Source organism: Pseudophryne corroboree, chromosome 4 (genome assembly GCF_028390025.1).
Source record: "Pseudophryne corroboree isolate aPseCor3 chromosome 4, aPseCor3.hap2, whole genome shotgun sequence".
Lineage (NCBI taxonomy): Eukaryota > Metazoa > Chordata > Amphibia > Anura > Myobatrachidae > Pseudophryne > Pseudophryne corroboree.
In genome coordinates, this window is record NC_086447.1 from 861,139,018 (window position 1) to 861,166,495 (window position 27,478).

The following is a 27,478-nucleotide window of genomic DNA, read 5'->3' on the forward strand; positions in this document are numbered from 1 at the left end:
TTTCACTGCTTCATGAATAAACCCCTATATGAGTAGCAACAAGCAAAGACTCAGTGATCAAGCCTTTACTAGCCCCAGCATGGAGCCTTCTTTCCAAATAGATCATTGGAAAAATGGCGCCACCAAATGAGTATAGGAAGCATAGTGCTGCACAGACCGACACAGTGGTTGGCCTTGGTGTGTAATGCAGTTCCCCCGGAACCATGTGCAGAACATACTCTGCACCCACGAGACATTCACGACTGGGTCCAATGCTGTAATAGAATTTCCAAGTGCTCTTGAAAAACTTAGAACAGCATGAAAACATGCGACAGGTGAATTAAGGTCGTGCGCAGTTCTCTCTACTACCATACTTGGGCTAGTGGGCATTAATAAAAACACTGCCCTTTACGCATATTGCACATTCATCTTTAACTTACTTTTCCGTGACTGCGCTCGACTTTCCGAAAGCATTTGTTTAGTGAAAGGTTGTGTCTGACAGAGTTCTTCCAGCCAGTTGGGGCAGTAGCAAAATATGGAAACCGGTCGAGGATCCAGCTGTATATTTCTTTCACCGGCAGGCATTTGTTGGAAGAGCTCTCAATTGCCATATAAATGAGGAGGCTGAATGAATACGGAGGTTTTGAAGAGGCAGAAGACTTCTCTGGGTTTCGACAACCTGTTGGGGAGCTGTCACCCTCTATGTCATACAGAGCGTTACTTGCTGAAACCCCCTCGCTCCCGAGGCTGAAATTGTTCAGCAGATTTGTACTCTCGTGAAGCCAGTTCAAGTTTGTCAGCTCTTCGTCTGCCGAGCCGCAGTCCACGGCGGAGGCTTTTGGCCGGGCAGCGCCAACTTCTTCTGGCAGGCTACCCATTGTCTCAGTTTGACTTAACCCTGCAACTTTCTCTGCTGCAGGAGTCTCTACGTTCTTGTCTGGAGTCATTCCCGTAACCGGACCCATGCGATCTGATCACTCTGTAACAAAGAGTGAAAATACATTACATTACATCACATCACATCACAGGAGTCAGGAAAATAGATGGCTACAGTGTTTATAGGATACACGGAATATATCGGGGCAAAACACAATGCTCACTGTTACCTACCTCTGCAGCTTTTATTAATCTACAGTGGAATGTTACCAATACCCTCCACTGATGAAGTTAAATTATAGTATGAACAAGACGGGGCTAGTTTTTGTGCACTTTATGTATTTAATGCAAGTAGACCGAAAAGGGGGAATTCAATTAAGTGTGTTGTTCACTAGGAGCCCTACAAACATGAACTTTCTGATCTATAAAACCAATAGCTTACTGTATATACCCTAGCTTACCACATTTAGAGGACAATTCAATTGTTTGAACAGCCGCAATTCAATTGTTCTAGGTGCCAATTAATTATTGTGCATGTCACGGCGGCTAATTAGACTGGGTTTATCAAAGTATAGCAAACGGAAATGTCCTCCCCCCTCCGTGGCACTGGCACCCGGAGCAACAACTTGCTCGGTCCGGCAACTACTAGTGGCAGCTGCTGGGAGAAACTATCGAATTGCCCCTTTAATGTTCTGGACACACTGAAGCAGCAAAGTGTTCTCAGCCGAAGTAGACAGCACATAACTGTCAGAGTCACTCAGTAATTTTCTGTCTAATCATACAAAGCCAATGAAGGTTTTATTTGTAGGGGCAAGCCCTAGATGCTGCGCAATAGCCCGAAATTCCCCCCAGATGGCCATGGGCAGACAAACGTTTTCAGTCTCTTGATTTCTAAACACAATGAGACCATAAAATATATTTAAAGAATAACTATGATTCGTCTACACAAGTATATTAGTTGTCTTTAAAGTTTAAAAATAGCATAAAAATGTCAAGCAATAGTTCTTGGAGCTAAAAACACACAATACAAAAAAAAAACAACCACAAAAAAAAAAAAAAAAACATAGTACACATACATTGGTAATATGGACATATATATACACATTATATATAGTAGTGTTTATTGCAGTATAGAATTGTGTTTAGTTTCTTTTTGCAATGAAAAAGAAATATACCAAGCTAAACTGTGACACTCACAGGACAGCAAATACCAGGGACGTCCTCATTCCAGTGAAGGTTTGGCGCGTCTTGTTAAAAAAATTTTTTTTTTTTCATATATAGAAGGGTAAAAATAAGAATTTACTCACCGGTAATTCTATTTCTCGTAGTCCGTAGTGGATGCTGGGGACTCCGTAAGGACCATGGGGAATAGACGGGCTCCGCAGGAGACTGGGCACACTATAAGAAAGATTTGGTACTACCTGGTGTGCACTGGCTCCTCCCTCTATGCCCCTCCTCCAGACCTCAGTTAGGATACTGTGCCCGGAAGAGCTGACACAATAAGGAAGGATTTTGAATCCCGGGTAAGACTCATACCAGCCACACCAATCACACCGTATAACTCGTGATATTAAACCCAGTTAACAGTATGAAATATAACTGAGCCTCTCAACAGATGGCTCAACAATAACCCTTTAGTTAGGCAATAACTATATACAATTATTGCAGACAATCCGCACTTGGGATGGGCGCCCAGCATCCACTACGGACTACGAGAAATAGAATTACCGGTGAGTAAATTCTTATTTTCTCTGACGTCCTAGTGGATGCTGGGGACTCCGTAAGGACCATGGGGATTATACCAAAGCTCCCAAACGGGCGGGAGAGTGCGGATGACTCTGCAGCACCGAATGAGAGAACTCAAGGTCCTCCTCAGCCAGGGTATCAAATTTGTAGAATTTAGCAAACGTGTTTGCCCCTGACCAAGTTGCAGCTCGGCAAAGTTGTAAAGCCGAGACCCCTCGGGCAGCCGCCCAAGATGAGCCCACCTTCCTCGTGGAATGGGCTTTCACTGATTTAGGGTGCGGCAATCCAGCCGCAGAATGCGCCAGCTGAATTGTGCTACAAATCCAGCGAGCAATAGTCTGCTTAGAAGCAGGAGCACCTATTTTGTTGGGTGCATACAGGATAAAAAGCGAGTCAGTTTTCCTGACTCCAGCCGTCCTGGAAACATAAATTTTCAAGGCCCTGACTACGTCCAGTAACTTGGAATCCTCCAAGTCCCTAGTAGCCGCAGGCACCACAATAGGTTGGTTCAAGTGAAAAGCTGATACCACCTTAGGGAGAAACTGGGGACGAGTCCTCAATTCTGCCCTATCCATATGGAAAATCAGATAAGGGCTTTTACATGACAAAGCCGCCAATTCTGACACACGCCTGGCCGAAGCCAAGGCCAATAACATGACCACTTTCCACGTGAGATATTTCAGATCCACGGTTTTAAGTGGTTCAAACCAATGTGATTTTAGGAAACTCAACACCACATTGAGATCCCAAGGTGCCACAGGAGGCACAAAAGGGGGCTGAATATGAAGCACTCCCTTTACAAAAGTCTGAACTTCAGGCAGTGAAGCCAGTTCTTTCTAGGAGAAAATCGACAGAGCCGAAATCTGGACCTTAATGGAACCCAATTTTAGGCCCATAGTCACTCCTGACTGTAGGAAGTGCAGAAAACGACCCAGCTGAAATTCCTCTGTAGGGGCCTTCCTGGCCTCACACCACGCAACATATTTTCGCCAAATGCGGTGATAATGGTTCGCGGTTACTTCTTTCCTGGCTTTTATCAGCGTAGGAATGACTTCCTCCGGAATGCCCTTTTCCTTTAGGATCCGGAATTCAACCGCCATGCCATCAAACGCAGCCGCGGTAAGTCTTGGAACAGACAGGGCCCCTGCTGTAGCAGATCCTGTCTGAGCGGTAGAGGCCATGGGTCCTCTGATAACATTTCTTGAAGTTCCGGGTACCAAGCTCTTCTTGGCCAATCCGGAACCACGAGTATCGTTCTTACTCCTCGCCTTCTTATTATTCTCAGTACCTTTGGTATGAGAGGCAGAGGAGGGAACACATAAACCGACTGGTACACCCACGGTGTCACTAGAGCGTCCACAGCTATCGCCTGAGGGTCCCTTGACCTGGCGCAATATCTCTTTAGCTTTTTGTTGAGGCGGGACGCCATCATGTCCACCTGTGGCCTTTCCCAACGGTTTACTAACAGTAGGAAGTCTTCTGGATGAAGTCCCCACTCTCCCGGGTGTAGGTCGTGCCTGCTGAGGAAGTCTGCTTCCCAGTTGTCCACTCACGGAATGAACACTGCTGACAGTGCTAGTACGTGATTTTCCGCCCATCGGAGAATCCTTGTGGCTTCTGCCATCGCCACCGTGCTTCTTGTGCCGCCCTGTCGGTTTACATGGGCGACTGCCGTGATGTTGTCTGATTGGATCAGAACCGGCTGGTTTTGAAGCAGGGGCCTTGCCTGACTTAGGGCATTGTAAATGGCCCTCAGTTCCAGAATGTTTATGTGTAGGGACGACTCCTGACTTGACCAAAGTCCCTGGAAATTTCTTCGCTGTGTGACTGCTCCCCAGCCCCGAAGGCTGGCATCCGTGGTCACCAGGACCCAGTCCCGTATGCCGAATCTGCGGCCCTCTAGAAGATGAGCACTCTGCAGCCACCACAGTAGAGACACCCTGGTCCTTGGAGACAGGGTTATCAGTTGATGCATCTGAAGATGCGATCCCGACCACTTGTCCAAGAGGTCCCACTGGAAGGTCCTTGCATGGAACCTGCCGAATGGAATTGCTACGTATGAAGCCACCATTTTTCCCAGGACTCGTGTGCAGTGATGCACCGATACCCGTTTTGGTTTTAGGAGGTCTCCGACTAGAGATGACAGCTCCTTGGCTTTCTCCTGCGGGAGAAACACTTTTTTCTGTTCTGTGTCCAGAATCATCCCCAGGAACAGTAAGCGGGTGGAAGGAACCAGTTGTGACTTTGGAATGTTTAGAATCCAGCCATGCTGTTGTAGCACTTCCCGAGATAGTGCTACTCCGACCAGTAACTGCTCCCTGGACCTCGCCTTTATTAGGAGATCGTCCAAGTACGGGATAATTAAAACTCCCTTTTTTCGAAGGAGTATCATCATTTCTGCCATTACCTTGGTAAACACCCTCGGTGCCGTGGACAGTCCAAACGGTAGTGTCTGGAATTGGTAATGGCAATCCTGTACCACAAATCTGAGGTACTCCTTTTGAGGAAGGTAAATTGGGACATGCAGGTAAGCATCCTTGATGTCCAGGGATACCATGTAATCCCCCTCGTCCAGGCTTGCAATAACCGCCCTGAGCGATTCCATCTTGAACTTGAATCTTTTTATGTATGTGTTAAAGGATTTCAAATTTAAAATGGGTCTCACCGAACCGTCCGGTTTCGGTACCACAAACAGTGTGGAATAGTAACCCCGTCCTTGTTGAAGTAGGGGTACTTTGACTATCACCTGCTGGGAATACAGCTTGTGAATTGCCTCTAGTACAGCCTCCCTGCCCGAGGGAGTTGTCGGTAAGGCCGATTTGAGGAAACAGCGGGGGGGGGGGGGGAAGAGACGTCTCGAATTCCAGCTTGTACCCCTGAGATACTACTTGAAGGATCCAGGGATCCACCCGTGAGCGAACCCACTGATCGCTGAAATTTTTGAGGCGGCCCCCCACCGTACCTGGCTCCGCTTGTGGTGCCCCACCGTCATGCGGCGGATTTGGAAGAAGCGGGGGAGGACTTTTGTTCCTGGGAACCTGCTGTGTGGTGCAGCTTTTTTCCCCTTCCTCTGCCTCTAGACAGAAAGGACCCGCCTTTTCCCCGCCTGTTTTTCTGGGGTCGAAAGGACTGTACCTGATAATACGGTGCTTTCTTAGGCTGTGAGGGGACATGGGGCAAAAATGCTGACTTCCCAGCTGTTGCTGTGGAAACAAGGTCTGAGAGACCATGCCCGAATAACTCCTCACCCTTATAAGGCAAAACTTCCATGTGCCTTTTAGAATCTGCATCCCCTGTCCACTGCCGAGTCCATAAGCCTTCTCCTAGCAGAAATGGACAATGCACTTATTCTAGATGCCAGCCGGCAGATCTCCCTCTGTGCATCTCTCATGTACAAGACTGAGTCTTTTATATGCTCTACGGTTAGCAATATAGTGTCCCTGTCCAGGGTGTCAATATTTTCTGACAGGGAATCTGACCAGGCAGCAGCAGCACTGCACATCCACGCTGAAGCAATAGCTGGTCTCAGTATAACACCAGTGTGTGTATATATAGACTTTAGGATAGCCTCCTGCTTTCTATCAGCTGGTTCCTTTAGGGCGGCCGTATCAGGAGACGGTAGTGCCACCTTTTTAGACAAACGTGTGAGCGCTTTATCCACCCTAGGGGGAGTTTCCCAACGTGACCTATCCTCTGGCGAGAAAGGGAACGCCATTAGTAATTTTTTTGAAATCACCAATTTCTTATCAGGAAAAGCCCACGCTTCTTCACACACTTCATTTAATTCTTCAGATGGGGGAAAAACTATTGGCAGTTTTTTCTCCCCAAACATAATACCCTTTTTTGAGGTACCTGGGTTTATATCAGAAATGTGTAAAACCTCTTTCATTGCCTCAATCATGCAACGAATGGCCCTAGTGGACATTAAATTTGACTCATCGTCGTCGACACTGGTATCAGTATCCGTGTCGACATCTGTGTCTGCCATCTGAGGTAGTGGGCGTTTTAGAGCCCCTGATGGCCTTTGAATTGCCTGGGCAGGCACGAGCTGAGAAGCCGGCTGTCCCGCATTTGGCATGTCGTCAAATTTTTTATGTAAGGAGTCGACACTTGCACGTAATTCCTTCCATAAGTCCATCCACTCAGGTGTCTGCCCCGCAGGGGGTGACATCACATTTATAGGCATCTGCTCCGCCTCCACATAAGTCTCCTCATCAAACATGTCGACACAGCCGTACCGACACACCGCACACACACACACAGGGAATGCTCTTAAAGGAGACAGGACCCCACAAAAGCCCTTTGGGGAGACAGAGAGAGAGTATGCCAGCACACACCAGAGCGCTATATAATGCAGGGACTAACTGAATTATGTCCCCTATAGCTGCTATAATAATAATTACTGCGCCTCAAATTTGTGCCCCCCCTCTCTTTTTTACCCTTTTCTGTAGTGTAGACTGCAGGGGAGAGTCAGGGAGCTTCCTTCCAGCGGAACTGTGAGGGAGAAATGGCGCCAGTGTGCTGAGGGAGATGGCTCCGCCCCTTTTTCGGCGGACTTTTCTCCCGCATTTTTCTGTATTCTGGCAGGGGTAATTACTAGAGATGAGCGGGTTCGGTTCCTCTGAATCCGAACCCGCCCGAACTTCAGGTTTTTTACACGGGTCCGAGCAGGCTCGGACCTTCCCGCCTTGCTCGGCTAACCCGAGCGCGCCCGAACGTCATCATCACGCTGTCGGATTCTCGCGAGGCTCGGATTCTATCGCGAGACTCGGATTCTATATAAGGAGCCGCGCGTCGCCGCCATTTTCACACGTGCATTGAGAGTCATAGGGAGAGGACGTGGCTGGCGTCCTCTCCGTTTAGAGAAGAGAGAGACACAGTATTTTGGGGAGCATTATTAGGAGGAGTACTACTATACTGTATACTACTATACTACTTGCTGAAGTGATATTTATAGATTAGATAGTGTGACTGTAAGTGTATTATCTGACTTGTGGGGGAGACACTGACAGTGGGGAGCAGTTAGAGTCTGAGAGCAGGACTCAGGAGTACATATAACGTACAGTCACAGTGCACACTTTTGCTGCCAGAGTCAGTGCCACACTGCCATTGTTGTGACCACACTGACCACCAGTATAATAATATATTCTGTGATTGTCTGCTTAGGCCTCGGAGTACTAGTTGCAAGTTGCAACGTGACCACCAGTTTAATATATATATATATATATATATATATATATATATATATATATATATATATATATATATATATATATATATATATATATATAATTGTATATAATATATATATATATATATATATATATATATATATATATAATATTGTATACCACCTACCCGTGGTTTTTTTTTTCATTCTTCTTTATACATACTACTATAGTAGCTTACTGCAGCAGTCTGCGGTGCTGTGCTGACCTGACAGTGTCCAGCAGGTCCGTCATCAGTCATTACATAATAAATATATATAGTACCTGTCCGGCTGCAGTACTAGTGATATTATATTGATTTCATCTCATTATCAATAATTTATCATCCAGTCTAGACTCTATATTAGCAGCAGACACAGTACGTTAGTCCACGGCTGTAGCTACCTCTGTGTCGGCACTCGGCAGTCCATCCATAATTGTATACCACCTACCCGTGTTTTTTTTTTTTTCTTTCTTCTTTGTACATACTACTATAGAGTATAGTAGCTTACTGTAGCAGTCTGCGGTGCTGCTGAGCTGACAGTGTCCAGCAGGTCCGTCATCAGTCATCATTACCTAATAAATATATTATCTACCTGTCCGGCTGCAGTACTAGTGATATTATACATACATACATATATATATTGATTTCATCTCATTATCAATCATCCAGTCTATATTAGCAGCAGACACAGTACGTTAGTCCACGGCTGTAGCTACCTCTGTGTCGGCACTCGGCAGTCCATCCATAATTGTATACCACCTACCCGTGGTTTTTTTTTTTTCTTTCTTCTTTGTACATACTACTATAGAGTATAGTAGCTTACTGTAGCAGTCTGCGGTGCTGCTGAGCTGACAGTGTCCAGCAGGTCCGTCATCAGTCATCATTACCTAATAAATATATTATCTACCTGTCCGGCTGCAGTACTAGTGATATTATATATACATACATACATATATATATATTGATTTCATCTCATTATCATCCAGTCTATATTAGCAGCAGACACAGTACGGTAGTCCACGGCTGTAGCTACCTCTGTGTCGGCACTCGGCAGTCCATCCATAAGTATACTAGTATCCATCCATCTCCATTGTTTACCTGAGGTGCCTTTTAGTTGTGCCTATTAAAATATGGAGAACAAAAATGTTGAGGTTCCAAAATTAGGGAAAGATCAAGATCCACTTCCACCTCGTGCTGAAGCTGCTGCCACTAGTCATGGCCGAGACGATGAAATGCCAGCAACGTCGTCTGCCAAGGCCGATGCCCAATGTCATAGTACAGAGCATGTCAAATCCAAAACACCAAATATCAGTAAAAAAAGGACTCCAAAACCTAAAATAAAATTGTCGGAGGAGAAGCGTAAACTTGCCAATATGCCATTTACCACACGGAGTGGCAAGGAACGGCTGAGGCCCTGGCCTATGTTCATGGCTAGTGGTTCAGCTTCACATGAGGATGGAAGCACTCAGCCTCTCGCTAGAAAACTGAAAAGACTCAAGCTGGCAAAAGCACCGCAAAGAACTGTGCGTTCTTCGAAATCCCAAATCCACAAGGAGAGTCCAATTGTGTCGGTTGCGATGCCTGACCTTCCCAACACTGGACGTGAAGAGCATGCGCCTTCCACCATTTGCACGCCCCCTGCAAGTGCTGGAAGGAGCACCCGCAGTCCAGTTCCTGATAGTCAGATTGAAGATGTCAGTGTTGAAGTACACCAGGATGAGGAGGATATGGGTGTTGCTGGCGCTGGGGAGGAAATTGACCAGGAGGATTCTGATGGTGAGGTGGTTTGTTTAAGTCAGGCACCCGGGGAGACACCTGTTGTCCGTGGGAGGAATAGGGCCATTGACATGCCTGGTCAAAATACAAAAAAAATCAGCTCTTCGGTGTGGAAGTATTTCACCAGAAATGCGGAAAACATTTGTCAAGCCGTGTGTTGCCTTTGTCAAGCTGTAATAAGTAGGGGTAAGGACGTTAACCACCTCGGAACATCCTCCCTTATACGTCACCTGCAGCGCATTCATAATAAGTCAGTGACAAGTTCAAAAACTTTGGGTGACAGCGGAAGCAGTCCACTGACCAGTAAATCCCTTCCTCTTGTAACCAAGCTCACGCAAACCACCCCACCAACTCCCTCAGTGTCAATTTCCTCCTTCCCCAGGAATGCCAATAGTCCTGCAGGCCATGTCACTGGCAATTCTGACGAGTCCTCTCCTGCCTGGGATTCCTCCGATGCATCCTTGAGTGTAATGCCTACTGCTGCTGGCGCTGCTGTTGTTGCTGCTGGGAGTCGATCGTCATCCCAGAGGGGAAGTCGTAAGCCCACTTGTACTACTTCCAGTAAGCAATTGACTGTCCAACAGTCCTTTGCGAGGAAGATGAAATATCACAGCAGTCATCCTGCTGCAAAGCGGATAACTGAGGCCTTGACAACTATGTTGGTGTTAGACGTGCGTCCGGTATCCGCCGTTAGTTCACAGGGAACTAGACAATTTATTGAGGCAGTGTGCCCCCGTTACCAAATACCATCTAGGTTCCACTTCTCTAGGCAGGCGATACCGAGAATGTACACGGACGTCAGAAAAAGACTCACCAGTGTCCTAAAAAATGCAGTTGTACCCAATGTCCACTTAACCACGGACATGTGGACAAGTGGAGCAGGGCAGGGTCAGGACTATATGACTGTGACAGCCCACTGGGTAGATGTATGGACTCCCGCCGCAAGAACAGCAGCGGCGGCACCAGTAGCAGCATCTCGCAAACGCCAACTCTTTCCTAGGCAGGCTACGCTTTGTATCACCGCTTTCCAGAATACGCACACAGCTGAAAACCTCTTACGGCAACTGAGGAAGATCATCGCGGAATGGCTTACCCCAATTGGACTCTCCTGTGGATTTGTGGCATCGGACAACGCCAGCAATATTGTGTGTGCATTAAATATGGGCAAATTCCAGCACGTCCCATGTTTTGCACATACCTTGAATTTGGTGGTGCAGAATTTTTTAAAAAACGACAGGGGCGTGCAAGAGATGCTGTCGGTGGCCAGAAGAATTGCGGGACACTTTCGGCGTACAGGCACCACGTACAGAAGACTGGAGCACCACCAAAAACTACTGAACCTGCCCTGCCATCATCTGAAGCAAGAAGTGGTAACGAGGTGGAATTCAACCCTCTATATGCTTCAGAGGTTGGAGGAGCAGCAAAAGGCCATTCAAGCCTATACAATTGAGCACGATATAGGAGGTGGAATGCACCTGTCTCAAGCGCAGTGGAGAATGATTTCAACGTTGTGCAAGGTTCTGATGCCCTTTGAACTTGCCACACGTGAAGTCAGTTCAGACACTGCCAGCCTGAGTCAGGTCATTCCCCTCATCAGGCTTTTGCAGAAGAAGCTGGAGACATTGAAGGAGGAGCTAACACGGAGCGATTCCGCTAGGCATGTGGGACTTGTGGATGGAGCCCTTAATTCGCTTAACAAGGATTCACGGGTGGTCAATCTGTTGAAATCAGAGCACTACATTTTGGCCACCGTGCTCGATCCTAGATTTAAAGCCTACCTTGGATCACAAGTCTGCTGGGGTTCAAAGACCTGCTGGTGACAAAATTGTCAAGTCAAGCGGAACGCGACCTGTCAACATCTCCTCCTTCACATTCTCCCGCAACTGGGGGTGCGAGGAAAAGGCTCAGAATTCCGAGCCCACCCGCTGGCGGTGATGCAGGGCAGTCTGGAGCGACTGCTGATGCTGACATCTGGTCCGGACTGAAGGACCTGACAACGATTACGGACATGTCGTCTACTGTCACTGCATATGATTCTCTCACCATTGAAAGAATGGTGGAGGATTATATGAGTGACCGCATCCAAGTAGGCACGTCACACAGTCCGTACTTATACTGGCAGGAAAAAGAGACAATTTGGAGGCCCTTGCACAAACTGGCTTTATTCTACCTAAGTTGCCCTCCCACAAGTGTGTACTCCGAAAGAGTGTTTAGTGCCGCCGCTCACCTTGTCAGCAATCGGCGTACGAGGTTACTTCCAGAAAATGTGGAGAAGATGATGTTCATTAAAATGAATTATAATCAATTCCTCCGTGGAGACATTGACCAGCAGCAATTGCCTCCACAAAGTACACAGGGAGCTGAGATGGTGGATTCCAGTGGGGACGAATTGATAATCTGTGAGGAGGGGGATGTACACGGTGATATATCGGAGGATGATGATGAGGTGGACATCTTGCCTCTGTAGAGCCAGTTTGTGCAAGGAGAGATTAATTGCTTCTTTTTTGGTGGGGGTCCAAACCAACCCGTCATTTCAGTCACAGTCGTGTGGCAGACCCTGTCACTGAAATGATGGGTTGGTTAAAGTGTGCATGTCCTGTTTATACAACATAAGGGTGGGTGGGAGGGCCCAAGGACAATTCCATCTTGCACCTCTTTTTTCTTTAATTTTTCTTTGCGTCATGTGCTGTTTGTGGAATGTTTTTTGGAAGGGCCATCCTGCGTGACACTGCAGTGCCACTCCTAGATGGGCCCGGTGTTTGTGTCGGCCACTAGGGTCGCTTATCTTACTCACACAGCTACCTCATTGCGCCTCTTTTTTTCTTTGCGTCATGTGCTGTTTGGGGAGGGTTTTTTGGAAGGGCCATCCTGCGTGACACTGCAGTGCCACTCCTAGATGGGCCCGGTGTTTGTGTCGGCCACTAGGGTCGCTTATCTTACTCACACAGCTACCTCATTGCGCCTCTTTTTTTCTTTGCGTCATGTGCTGTTTGGGGAGGGTTTTTTGGAAGGGCCATCCAGCGTGACACTGCAGTGCCACTCCTAGATGGGCCCGGTGTTTGTGTCGGCCACTAGGGTCGCTTATCTTACTCACACAGCTACCTCATTGCGCCTCTTTTTTTCTTTGCGTCATGTGCTGTTTGGGGAGGGTTTTTTGGAAGGGCCATCCTGCGTGACACTGCAGTGCCACTCCTAGATGGGCACGGTGTTTGTGTCGGCCACTAGTGTTAGGCGCCGGGGTCCGCTCGTCGGTGCGGCCCGGCGCCTAGCAACCAGGGACGCCGTGCGCGTACAGCCGCCGGCTCCCTGGCAACGCTAGACGCCGGGCGCACGGAGCCGCTCTGACCTTAGCAACGGGGACGCCACGTTCGGCCGCGTTCCCCGTTGCTGGGTCTGTTCTAATTACATTGTGGTGTGCTGGCCGTGCAGCATGCAAGCTGCACGGCATTACCTGAGATTACCTTGTCTGGGTCCTGATTGGAGGGTTCCTGAATAAAGGCACTCTCAGGACTTCTTACAGACGCCGGTGATAGCTTCCTGTTTGCCTGTGTCAGCTACAGAGAGTTTCCAGTCCTGCTCAATCCGGTTGTTCCTGTCCTCAGTGATCCTGTACTCGGAAGTTTGTCATCTTTTCCTGGAGTCTGACCGAGCACCTTTAACATCCTGTGGTGTTCGTGAGTCGCGGCGCAGCCGTGTGTTGCGGCTTGTCCGCTTACTGTTTATTATTTAGTTTATTGGTGTTCTGGAGCTTTTGCGGAGGATTCCGCTCCCACAGATCCACTCTGGTATCCAGCGGTGCTGGATAGGAGTAACGGATCAGTGGATCCTTGGTTGTCCTTTTCCCTGGCGGCTAGTCCGCACATACCTTTGGTTTAAGTTAGTTAGCTTGTAACCCCTGGCCTGGTTGCTTAGTCAGAGGGCCCCTTGTTATCACCCTGTCTCGGATTTCCCTTTGTCTCCCATTAAGACCTGCGGGGGCATCGGGGTTGGGCAGACATAATCCGCCCTTCGAACGCGGCTGCCATGGGCTCAAGCAACCATAGTCTCGCAGGGGATTTCTGATAACACGGGCGAGACAACGGAGTTAGGGCGCCAGGGGTTACTAGGCTCTCCTGCTCCCACAACCAGCATATCTTCCCAGTACTCAGACCTCTGCCATAAGATCTCCTCTGGTCTGGAGTACGGGAATCATAACATTATCACCGGCCAGACAAAAGAAAAAATTTAAATTAACAGGAGTTAATTTTTTTTCACTTATTCAGTTGGGAGATTTTGTCGGCCTCATGAATCCCGCCGGTGTTGGGCCAAATCCTGGCCAGCTTCTAGTTAGTCAGATTCAAGAACTTACTCAGATGGTTCAGGATCTGTCCCTCCGGGTGAGGTCACAGGAAGATCTGTTACGGACTTCCCCAAGGGTCATCCCTGAACCAAAAATGCATCTGCCTGACCGTTTTTCTGGGGATAGAAAACAGTTTTTTAATTTTAAAGAGTCTTGTAAACTTTATTTTCGTTTAAGACCAGTCTCCTCAGGTACGGAGGCTCAGCGGGTTGGAATTATTATTTCTCTGCTTCAGGGGGATCCTCAGACCTGGGCTTTTGGTTTAAAGACAGACGATCCGGCCTTATCGTCTGTAGACGCCTTTTTAAAATCTTTAGGGCTATTGTATGACGACCCTGATAGAGAGGCGTCCGCTGAGAGTCAGTTGCGTGCTCTTAGACAGGGTAGGAATCCCGCAGAGAATTATTGTACGGAGTTTCGCCGTTGGTCGAACGACTGTGGATGGAATGACCCAGCCCTACGCAGTCAGTTTCGCCTCGGCTTATCTGAATCTATAAAAGACAGTCTCCTTCAGTATCCCGCTCCTGAGACTCTCGATAAACTCATGGAGCTCTCTATTAAAATAGATCGTCGGCTCAGAGAGCGGAGGGCTGAAAAAGGGGCATCTGTCGGGTCTACTCCTTGTGTTCTTTCCATTCCTGTAGAAATGGAGGAGCCTATGCAGATAGGTCTCTCCAAATGGTCTCCTGAAGAAAGAACCAGGAGGCAAAATTCTGGTCTTTGTTTATACTGTGGAGGTAAGGGACATTTTGCCCGTAGTTGTCCGAACAAGTCGGGAAACTTCCTGACCAAGTGAGTTGTGAGGGGGTTCACTTTGGTCTGCAGCTTATCTCCTCAAATAATTCACTGTTGGTTCCTGCTAAACTTTCCTTTGGCAGCCTCTGTTCCTCGGTCTCTGCTTTTGTGGACAGTGGAGCTGCAGGGAACTTTATGGATTTAACATGGGCCAAGGCCTTAGGTATTCCTCAGTTAACCTTGGGTAGGTGTGTCACCATGCATGGTTTAGATGGGAGTCCCTTGTCCAATGGGGTTATTTCTCTATGTACACCTCCTGTTTTACTCTCGGTAGGAGCTCTGCATTCTGAAAAGATTGAGTTTTTCCTTACCCATTGTCCAGCAGTTCCTGTGGTTCTGGGTCACCCTTGGCTGGCCTTTCATAATCCCATCATTGATTGGCAGTCGGGGGAGATCTTACAATGGGGTACCATCTGTAATAAAGAATGTATTACGCTTCCTATCCGAGTAGCTGCCGCCGTTCCCGCACCCATTCCTGGGGAATACCAGGATTTTGTTGATGTATTTTCCAAGGGCAATGCGGATATTCTGCCTCCCCATAGGCCTTATGATTGTGCCATTGAGCTAATTCCTGGTGCCACGTTGCCTAAAGGAAGGTTATATGCATTGTCTGGTCCTGAAACTGTGGCCATGAATGAGTATGTGAAAGAAAGCCTTGGGAAAGGATTTATCAGGCCATCTAAATCCCCTTTAAGTGCAGGTTTCTTCTTCGTAGAGAAGAAGGATGGTTCACTCAGACCCTGCATTGACTTTAGAGCTTTGAATAAAATCTCGGTAAAGAATACTTACCCTCTGCCGCTGATCTCTGTCCTCTTTGATCAGCTACGTTCGGCTGTGATTTTTTCTAAGATTGACCTGAGAGGAGCATATAACCTCATCAGAATCAAGTCAGGGGATGAGTGGAAAACGGCATTCAGTACTCAGTCAGGCCACTAGGAGTATCTGGTTATGCCATTCGGCCTGTCTAACGCTCCGGCAGTTTTCCAGGATCTCATTAACGATGTGCTCCGTGAATTTCTTGGAAGATTCGTTGTAGTCTACTTAGACGATATTTTGATATATTCTGACTCTGTAGAACAACATGTTACCCAGGTGCGTCAGGTTCTAAAGAAATTACGTGAAAATCACCTATATGCCAAGCTGGAGAAGTGTGAATTTCATGTCACGGAGGTATCCTTTTTAGGGTACATTATTTCCCCTCGGGGATTCCGTATGGAACCAAAGAAGCTCCAAGCCATCCTTAGTTGGGCGCAACCCACCAACTTAAAAGCAATTCAGCGCTTTTTAGGGTTTGCGAACTACTACAGAAGATTTATTCACTCTTTCTCTGACCTAGTTGCTCCCATTGTGGCACTGACTAAGAAGGGAGCAGATCCTACCAATTGGTCACGTGAAGCTGAGTTATCTTTTCAGGCCTTGAAACAAGCCTTTGTCTCAGCCCCTGTCCTTAGACATCCCAACCCAGAATTGCCTTTCATTGTTGAGGTTGATGCCTCGGAGGTTGGAGTAGGGGCTATCCTTTCTCAGAAGGATCCGGATTCCCTTGAATTACATCCTTGTGCCTTTATGTCCAGGAAATTCTCATCTGCAGAATCCAACTACGATGTTGGTAACCGGGAATTGCTGGCTATTAAATGGGCTTTCGAGGAGTGGAGGCATTGGCTTGAAGGAGCGACTCATACCATTTCAGTTTTGACTGATCACAAAAATCTTCAATATATTGAATCAGCTGAACGACTGAATGCCCGGCAGGCTCGTTGGGCTTTATTTTTTACTCGTTTCAAATTCATTATCACCTTTAGGCCAGGTTCCAAGAATACTAAGGCAGATGCCCTGTCACGTAGTTTTCTTCCAGTTCAAGACAACAGTCCTGTTACTCCCATACTTCCGTCTTCAGTCATTCGGGCAGGCCTCACACAGGATGTATTTACCCAGTTAAAGCTGCTTCAACATCAAGCTCCTGGAAATACTCCTGCTGGTCGCCTTTTTGTCCCTGAGTTTTTGAGAGCAACTGTTTTGACGGAGTTTCATGATAGCAAAGTTGCCGGGCATCCGGGAATCGCTAAGACTTTGGAATTAGTCTCCCGCTCAGTATGGTGGCCTGGTCTTTCCAAAGACATTAAAGAGTTTGTTTTTTCGTGTCAGGTCTGTGCACAGCATAAAGTTCCCCGTTCTTTGCCTATAGGTCAACTTATGCCCTTGAATGTTCCTCTTAGGCCATGGTCGCATATCTCCATGGATTTTGTGGTGGACCTTCCTCTGTCAGCCGGATGCCGAGTCATATGGGTGGTAGTGGACCGTTTTAGCAAAATGGCCCATTTCATTGCTCTTCCCCGATTGCCATCTGCCCAGGGATTGGCAGTCTTGTTCCTCCGCCATGTTTTCAGACTCCATGGCTTACCCACTGATATTGTTTCTGATCGGGGTCCACAATTCATTGCACAATTTTGGAAGTCTTTTTGTGCTTCGTTAAAGATGAAATTATCTTTAACGTCCGGCTATCATCCCCAATCCAATGGGCAGACTGAGCGAGTTAACCAATCTCTAAAACAATATTTGCGTTTGTACTCGGCCAAACTCCAAAATGACTGGTCTGAGTTTCTTCCATTGGCGGAGTTTGCTTATAATAATGCCTGTCATTCCTCCACCAATGTGTCTCCATTTTTTGCAGTTTTTGGTTTTCACCCCAGAGCTAATTCATTTTTTCAACATTCCTCTGTCTCCTCTCTGGCCCTGACCTCTCATCTTAAACTTATTTGGAGAAAAGTGCACCTGGCTCTCAGAAAAGCAGCATTCCGGGAAAAGAAATTTTCTGACAGGCTCCGGCGGCCGTGCACTTTTAAAGTAGGAGACAGGGTGTGGTTGTCGACTCGCAACATTAAACTTCGACAAACCTCAGTCAGATTGGGTCCTAGATTTATTGGACCATTTCACATTATCAAAAAAGTCAATCCAGTTGCTTTCCGGTTACGTTTACCAAAAACTTTACGGATCGGAAATACCTTCCATTGCTCATTACTGAAACCATATGTTTCGTCTAGTAGATTTCCTCGTAAAATATCTCAGGGGAGATCACCAATAAATGTACAGGGTCAGCAGGAGTTCTTGGTGGAGAAGGTTCTCGATTCCAAGTTGTCCCGGGGTCGGCTTTATTTTTTGGTACATTGGAGAGGTTATGGGCCAGAGGAAAGGTCTTGGGTCCTGGATGAGGATCTTCATGCCCCGAGGCTCAAAAGGGCATTTTTTCGAGAATTTCCTCAGAAACCTGGTTTTAGGGGTTCCTTGACCCCTCCTCAAGGGGGGGGTACTGTTAGGCGCCGGGGTCCGCTCGTCGGTGCGGCCCGGCGCCTAGCAACCAGGGACGCCGTGCGCGTACAGCCGCCGGCTCCCTGGCAACGCTAGACGCCGGGCGCACGGAGCCGCTCTGACCTTAGCAACGGGGACGCCACGTTCGGCTGCGTTCCCCGTTGCTGGGTCTGTTCTAATTACATTGTGGTGTGCTGGCCGTGCAGCATGCAAGCTGCACGGCATTACCTGAGATTACCTTGTCTGGGTCCTGATTGGAGGGTTCCTGAATAAAGGCACTCTCAGGACTTCTTACAGACGCCGGTGATAGCTTCCTGTTTGCCTGTGTCAGCTACAGAGAGTTTCCAGTCCTGCTCAATCCGGTTGTTCCTGTCCTCAGTGATCCTGTACTCGGAAGTTTGTCATCTTTTCCTGGAGTCTGACCGAGCACCTTTAACATCCTGTGGTGTTCGTGAGTCGCGGCGCAGCCGTGTGTTGCGGCTTGTCCGCTTACTGTTTATTATTTAGTTTATTGGTGTTCTGGAGCTTTTGCGGAGGATTCCGCTCCCACAGATCCACTCTGGTATCCAGCGGTGCTGGATAGGAGTAACGGATCAGTGGATCCTTGGTTGTCCTTTTCCCTGGCGGCTAGTCCGCACATACCTTTGGTTTAAGTTAGTTAGCTTGTAACCCCTGGCCTGGTTGCTTAGTCAGAGGGCCCCTTGTTATCACCCTGTCTCGGATTTCCCTTTGTCTCCCATTAAGACCTGCGGGGGCATCGGGGTTGGGCAGACATAATCCGCCCTTCGAACGCGGCTGCCATGGGCTCAAGCAACCATAGTCTCGCAGGGGATTTCTGATAACACGGGCGAGACAACGGAGTTAGGGCGCCAGGGGTTACTAGGCTCTCCTGCTCCCACAACCAGCATATCTTCCCAGTACTCAGACCTCTGCCATAAGATCTCCTCTGGTCTGGAGTACGGGAATCATAACAACTAGGGTCGCTTAGCTTAGTTATCCAGCGACCTAGGTGCAAATTTTAGGACTAAAAATAATATTGTGAGGTGTGAGGTATTCAGAATAGACTGAAAATGAGTGGAAATTATGGTTTTTGAGGTTAATAATACTTTGGGATCAAAATGACCCCCAAATTCTATGATTTAAGCTGTTTTTTAGTGTTTTTAAAAAAAAACACCCGAATCCAAAACACACCCGAATCCGACAAAAAAAAAAATCGGTGAGGTTTTGCCAAAACGCGGTCGAACCCAAAACACGGCCGCGGAACCGAACCCAAAACCAAATCCCGAAAAATTTCAAGTGCACATCTCTAGTAATTACCACATATATAGCCTCTGGGGCTATATATTGTGGTTATTTTGCCAGCCAAGGTGATTTTATTGCTGCTCAGGGCGCCCCCCCCCAGCACCCTGCACCCTCAGTGACCGGAGTGTGAAGTGTGTATGAGGAGCAATGGCGCACAGCTGCAGTGCTGTGTGCTACCTTGGTGAAGACTGAAGTCTTCTGCCGACGATTTTCCGGACCATCTTCTTGCTTCTGGCTCTGTAAGGGGGACGGCGGCGCGGCTCCGGGAACGAACACCAAGGACGGGTCCTGCGGTCGATCCCTCTGGAGCTAATGGTGTCCAGTAGCCTAAGAAGCCCAAGCTAGCTGCAAGCAGGTAGGTTCGCTTCTTCTCCCCTTAGTCCCTCGTTGCAGTGAGCCTGTTGCCAGCAGGTCTCACTGTAAAATAAAAAACCAAACATATACTTTCTTTCTAGGAGCTCAGGAGAGCCCCTAGTGTGCATCCAGCTCGGCCGGGCACAGAAATCTAACTGAGGTCTGGAGGAGGGGCATAGAGGGAGGAGCCAGTGCACACCAGGTAGTACCAAATCTTTCTTATAGTGTGCCCAGTCTCCTGCGGAGCCCATCTATTCCCCATGGTTCTTACAGAGTCCCCAGCATCCACTAGGACGTCAGAGAAATACTTTTTAATGTTTTGGTCTTCTGTCCCGAAATGGGATCCAGTTTGAATACCGGCGTTCGGGACGTCGGCAGTCGGAATACAGACGCTGGTCAGAAAACTGACGCTAGGCTCCTGACATCGATTACAACCGGTACCGGAATCCTGAATGTCAGCACCCCCATCATAAGTATACCGGAGAGGGTTAGGCTGCTGGGGGAAGTTAGGTTTAGGCACTAGAGGGAGGGTTAAGCACTAAGAAGGGAGGGTAAGGGTTACGCTGTGGGGAGCGAGGGTTGGTGGTAGGCACTAATCGGGAGAGTTAGGCTGCGTGTAGAGAGGATTAGAGATAGGACGGTAGAGGATTAGAATACCTACCTAGCAGGTGTTGGGACTCTGTGACTCGGGATGCCACTGTTGGTATTCTGACAGACGTCATTCCAAGCATCGAGATCCCGGTTCCCACCCCCGAAAAATAGCCATTACAATGGCCACAATCAACTACTAGATTCTAGTATTTTCAGGCATCTCACATCTGAAATACACCTAGGGTCCCGATGGGGCTGTAATTGCAACAGCAAACGGTTATATGGCAGATTTACCTTCTGTCCTTCTCTAGAGTAAAGGGCAAATGCTTTACGAGCACTTTGGGATATTACAGCTCAACTTTATACTGCTTTTTAGTTTATTAGACAACTAGAAGCTTTATTTAGCAAGTGACCAAATGGCATAATAGATTGTATAGATTTAATCATATGACCAATGGTATATATTCTCTAGGTATCGCTTCAATTAAAAAGAGGCACCACTGGCATGCCAGAATCTATAATATAATCATGTAAAATGTCAGTCCAGAAAGTGTCATGGGGGGAGGGGGAGAGGGAGACACTGCAACACCAGACACAACAGCTAACAATCCAGCAAATGATGGGTCCAAAATACTAGTTTCCATTATAAACCACGTACTATTTGAAGCACCTCCGGTTGGCAGTGGCGAATGCCAAAACCCTATACTATTTATGGGAAATGCCCTTTTGGTGCAATAACCTTACATTCAACGTAATCAAAACTGGTCCTCCGAGTAATTTGGGTATGGTATCCGGGATCCGGTCTGAAGATCGACAGTGTCTAGGTCGACCACTATAGGTCGACAGTCACTAGGTCGACATGGATGGAAGGTCGACAGGGTTTCTAGGTCGACATGTGCTAGGTCGACATGAGTTTTTCACATTTTTTTTCTTTTTTTGAATTTTTTCATACTTAACGATCCACGTGGACTACGATTGGAACGGTAAAGTGTGCCGAGCGGTAGCGGAGCAAAGCGAAGGCACCATGCCCGAAGCATGGCGAGCGAAGCGAGCCATGCGAGGGGACGCGGTGCACTAATTTGGGATCCCGGTCACTCTACGAAGAAAACGACAAAAAAAATTCAAATCCTCATGTCGACCTTTAGACCTGTCGACCTAGCACATGTCGACCTAGAAACCCTGTCGACCTTCCATCCATGTCGACCTAGTGACTGTCGACCTATAGTGGTCGACCTAAACATTGTCGACCTAGACACTGTCGATTTGATGAACCACACCCATGGTATCCATATATTGTACTATACCGATGTAATGTTAGACTGTCATAAACATAACGCCAAAACCTTTCAATTTTCCTCAAAGGAAGCCATTAAATAACGAAAAGAAGAGCAGATAGGTGAAGTTCAGCGGCCCTTTAAATACCGTTTTGAATGATCAGGAAGAGAAGGATGACTTGTAGCAATCACTTGATTTATATTCTAGAAAACAATAACACTAGGAAGCAACCACGGAGCTGCCTGAGAAGGAATAATGACATAGCCATATGGCCACTCGGCTGACCTAACAGACATTTGGAAGACGGGTAACGGACACAATTCCCAGGACGCATTTAAACCATTACGTCCACATATTGAAAGGAGCTGCAGCAAACCAAGAGGAGTCCGGCTTGCCAATTTCTTTTCAGCGCTAAATAATCCCAATGTGCTCAAATGATAAAAAAAAATAGTAATTTCTCTCGATTACATCCTGTGCTACACAACACGCCAAGCCTGTAATTTACAAAGTGCTAGGAAATTAAAATATTTTCAAAACGGAAATTGTGGGCTAACAACATCTCACTAAAGAAACACAACATATTCTTACTGACTTGTACAGACCTTGGCAATTTGTGACACACAACTGGGAAAACAGCATTGTGTAATTTACCTTAAATATACAATGTCCTGCTGTGTTACTCAAAGACGACCGGTGGTTACACAACATATAAACACGGCTCATTGTGGCTGTGTCAACAGCTGCCATGGAGGAACATTAGCAACTGGACTGTCGAAATGTTCAATTTTGCAACATAAATTACCCTTTTCTTCCAAAAGAACACAATGAAAAAACATAGCCTGAGTAAATCAAACACTGATGTTTAAGCTTTCAGCATAAGTTTAATAATACAGTTCTTGACTCTAAAACAAAAATATATAAATAGGATATTGTGCTGGTACACGCAGGTACAGGGATGCATATTCAGTTTACAGCTGAACATAGTACAGGGGGAATGGTTGGCGTAGTGATTAGTATCACTGAATCACAGCATAGAGGTCTTGGGTTCGACACCCAAGGCCATATCTGTGGCAAGTTTGTATGTTCTCCCAGTGTTTATGTGGGCTTCTTCCGGTTGCTCCCGCAATAAAAAAAACAAAAATAAATAAATAAATAAATAAATAAATAAATTGGCATTATTACAAATTATAATTTTTTAAATTACATACCACATAGGTCTCCTTGATTAAAAAGAATATACACGATAAAAAAAAAATTTGCTCCATACATCTGCGCCGCATTTCGCAAATTGGATGATCAACAACGCTGATCAGCAGCAATATGTCAGGGACTTGGAAAAATCCAGCATGTTGACTTTCCACGATGTTGAGGGATTGGAAAATTGCTCCAATCCATCGCAGATGTAGGGGGCTTATTAAAATTGCATGCAAGCTGCTTCTTGCGACCTTGCAGGATTTCTCTTTAGCCGATCTCTAATCGTGGGTGTAGTATGTGTTGCCGGCGGTCGGGCTCCCGGCGACCAGCATACCGGCGCTGGCATATTGACAGCTGTGCTCGCCATGCTGCGGGCACGGTAGCGCGCTACACGCTATCTATTCTCCCTCTAGGGGGGTCGTGGACCCCCAAGAGGGAGTAAAGTTGTCAGTATGCCGGCGGTCAGGATTCCGGCGCCGGTATGGTGGTCATCGGGAGCCCGGCCGCCGGCAACCTGAAGACCACCCCTAATCGTGGCCTATGGAAGCGTGTGCATAAATCAGGCTACCATAGCGGCGCCTAACCTGTATATGCTAAACAAAGGAGAATATTAAACATGATGTGGCGTAGCAGAAAATACACACCACTATAGAGTTGTAGGTCTAAGGGATGGAGGTCATGGTTCCCTCTGTACCTTACTTTCTGCTAATCCAGAAGCACAGTGCCCCTGCCATGTAAAAACCAAAACACGATAGGACATGTAGCATCACTTTAGATGATCAAAGTGAATTTTATTCTTTAACATCCATCCAAACTCCACTTTTCATTGGACAAGGGAGATTACTTGTTCTCAAAGAGAACATTAAATAAATTAGAGAGAGAAGATTGGACTATTGGTATTTTACCGCACGCTACCAATTCTTTCATATTTAAAATGTATCTGGTATTGCAATTTAAATCTTATAGGAAAAATAACAAAATTATATTTCTTGTTTTAAACTCATGCGCTACAACTTTTTTTTTCTAGATTTCAGTAAAACTTCCCCCCCCCTCTATTTCTTTGATTGCACAATGAGATGCAGTCAGTAATATAATGCGCACGCACGCACGCACACACACACACACACACACACACACGTTAAGTACATCAAGTAAAATCTGTCATGCTTTGATAAAGACCGGCAGCTGCAACCCCCCCCCCCCACCCCATCCAACAGTTTAGTGTGGCCTGGAGCTTTGACTAAGAAGCAGCCTGAATGAAAGACTAATGCTTCAGTTGTCCTGGATACTGACATGCTGCATTGTAATCAAATCTAGGCTTTTTGCTGTGCGTTTTGGGATTCAAATCTGACCTCCAATCTTAGCAGCTGCTCAAGTGAGATGGACAATGTGAAGGGAAAATGCAGACAAAAGAATGTAACGCTTGGCTGTACAGTACTGTGTTTGTGCAGTCGCTGCCACTCGCTACAACTTACAGGGTGCACAAAATCTTATTTAAGTTGTCATTTAAACCCTTACCATTGAAAGGGGAACTATATAGTTTTATGGTCCGCAGTTCTAATACTTGTTTTACAGTAACATTCACCTTGGTTTGTTAGGGTTTTGCAGCTGTGAGATAACTTTGCTAAACCCACTCACCTTAAGTTATTTACATAGCACATACCTATTACAGTATACTGTGCTGAGAATGTTTGGACATTCACATCAGTCCCTTTCCCAGCGGAGTTTACAATCTGTATTCTCCTGGAGGGAGAATAGATAGCGTGTAGCGCGCCACCGTGCCCGCAGCGTGGCGAGCACAGCTGTCGGTATGCCGGCGGTCGGGATTCCGGCACCGGTATGCTGGTCGCCGGCAACACATACTACACCCACGATTATGTATGTATATATATATTTTACATATACAATACATAAGCACTAAAAATGTTATCAACGCAGGTGCTCAAACTGCTGTCAATCACAATTTACTCAGCTTTGAAGTTTACCTTTCACGCCTCAACAAATATTCCATCTACTGTCCAGTATGTATGTATTATATATATATATATATATATATATATATATATATATATATATATATATATATATATATATATATATATATATATATATATATATATATATATACACACACACACACATACACTTGAATTTGCTGGAAAACACTTTTTTCCACCATTTTTAAAATATATATATAAAAAAAAAAAAAAAAATTAACACCTTTTAAGTACATATAATACTTTGCTCATAGCCACCAATAGCTCTTATCTTATTTACCATTTTTGGGGGGTTTGATTTTCATGCACTTCTCCCAGGTTGCGCACTGATGTAGTAATGCATTACATTGATCCTCCCGAATGCTCACCGACAGTTGAATTATGAGAATCACAGGGATGAGCATCATGACAATTAGTTGCAACGTGTGCGATTTTTAAAAGTGTGAATTGTCATTTCCAAACTCCCGCCACATGGATCGGCCCCTTAGAAATCTAGGGGGTCATTCCGAGTTGATCGCTCGCTGCCGTTTTTCGTAGCGCAATGATCAGGTCTCTACTGCGTATGCACTGCAATGCGCATCGTACGGGTACACAGCGGATCGTTGCTAAGCTATGGATTTAACGAAGAATCCATTTGCACGGGCGATCACAAGGAGATTGACAGGAAGAAGGCGTTTGTGGGTGGCAACTGACCGTTTTCTGGGAGTGTTTGGAAACAGGCGCGTCCATACGTTTGCAGGGCGGGTGTCTGATGTCAATTCCGGGACCAAAAAGACTGAAGTGATCGCAAGGGCTGAGTAAGTTCAGAGCTACTCAGAAACTGCACAAAATGTTTTTGCACAGCACGGCTGCACAGGCGTTCGCACACTTGCAAAGCGAAAATACACTCCCCCGTGGGCGGCGACTATGCGTTTGCACAGCTGCTAAAAGTAGCTAGCGAGCGATCAACTCGGAATGAGGGTCCTAATCTCACATCAGATTTCACAATGTTTTTTTATATGAAATCTTGGCTAAATAATAAATCCGTTTAAAACGTACTAGCTTACTCGCCCAGAATGTCTGGGAAACTCCTGAATCTTTGCTGGACCCTGGAAAGAGCAGGTAATTTTCCCAGAATTGGCTCCCTACCATCTGGGCCGCAAAATGTGTGTGTGTGTGTGTGTGTGGGGGGTTGGATGTGATGTCACCACAGCAGCCGTACCTCGCATCAGGATGCAACACACCCCTCCCCTGCACCTCCCATCAGGCTGCCCCCTAACGGAGGGGGCCACCGAAATATAAGGATCAATTCATATATGAAAATGAACACCTCCTAATTAATGGGCAACCTGAAATTTCAATGTCCACTTCGAAGACCTTCGTAAACACTGTATGTAATAAAGTAGTATCACAGCAAAACTGCATAAACAATTAGTAAGGAACCGCGACCCGCCTCTTGCCATTCGCTAAATAACTTCATGTAAATGGTTTCTGTATGAAGTTTCAGCTTGTGAGTTTCGGGCAGTGGGGATGAAGCTTCGAAGTCAGCGTATGAAAAATAACCAACATACGCTCAAAAATGCCAAAAACTATTGAGCTCTTTGATTTTCAAACATGTTGGATCTGTCAGACCGTCGCTCTGCAGATGTCAGTAAAATCTTACCAATGTCAAAGAATTACTGACAGCCTATGGATAATTCTCCATATAGTTTTCAGTTGAAACGCCACATTTTGTTGAGTGTGTGTAGCAGTGTCCTCTGACTGTATGGAGATAACAATTTTTCACTACTAATCACTAGTACTGTAATAGTGGAAATCGTGGTCGTGCATGGAGTCACTTAAAAATGTCAGTTGTATAACAAACTTTAAGCTGGGTACACACTGGCAGATATATCTGCAGACCAATGTAGCCTCTGCCGGTCAGTAATATTTGCAGATGTACCATAGGGCAGGGATGTGGAACCTACAGCCCTCCAGCTGTTGTTGAACTACACATACCAGCATGCCTTGCTACAGTTTTGCTATTTGGCCATGCTAAAACTGTTGCAGGACATGCTGGAATGTGTAGTTCAACAACAGCTGGAGGGCCGAAGGTTCCCCATCCCTGCCATAGGTCCTACTGCACACCAGCGAGAACACACCACACCATTACAGAACCACCGCTGCCCTGAACTATCCCTTAACTATCCCACTAACGCGGAATCCTTTGCTTTGTGAGGTCTTCTCCATGTGATTCTTCACCCATCTACCTGAAACAGATGGAACCTTAACTCATTAGACCATTCATCTTGCATTCAGGGGTGGTGTCCACGAGCCCTGGCAATGCAGAGACTTGTGCTGTGGGGTCATTAGCTCCTGTACCCCCCAAAAAAATGTTACTTGTGCCCCCAGAATTAAACTTTACTATTATTTGCAGTAATATTAAACGTCGGATGTCACAATGCTGTGACAACGCTGTCTATGATCGTCTCTACTTCTGAAGGCCATAGCAGTATTGCTTGCTGTAGGACTTCCCTGATGTTGTGTAGTCGTGGTGCACCACTGAAATTGTTGGACATGAGAATTCTAATATCATGTTGATTTTGTAGATGCAATGACCCATCTCTCTGGCACCTACTTTCAAATCTCCTTCAAAGTCGCTTAAATCGTGATACACTGCCATCTTCACTGCGGAAGAGAACTGACTGCAGAGATATCTGCCTATAGGTAGTACTCTAACTACGGAAGATACCAATCAATGCAGGGGTGGGGTGGCATG

The 27,478-nt window shown here is 46.6% G+C and overlaps 1 protein-coding gene across 2 annotated transcripts in view; it reads right to left on the reverse strand.

Moving 5' to 3' along the window:
• The window catches only part of FOXN2 (forkhead box N2), a 102,016-nt gene that overhangs the window by 54,781 nt on the left and 19,757 nt on the right, over nt 1–27,478 (reverse strand). For both annotated transcript variants that reach the window (XM_063918696.1, XM_063918695.1), the window contains exon 2: nt 420–958. In XM_063918696.1, the coding sequence (XP_063774766.1) occupies nt 420–944 (525 nt within the window). In that variant the 5' untranslated portion in view covers nt 945–958. The remainder of the gene's footprint in view (nt 1–419; nt 959–27,478) is intronic.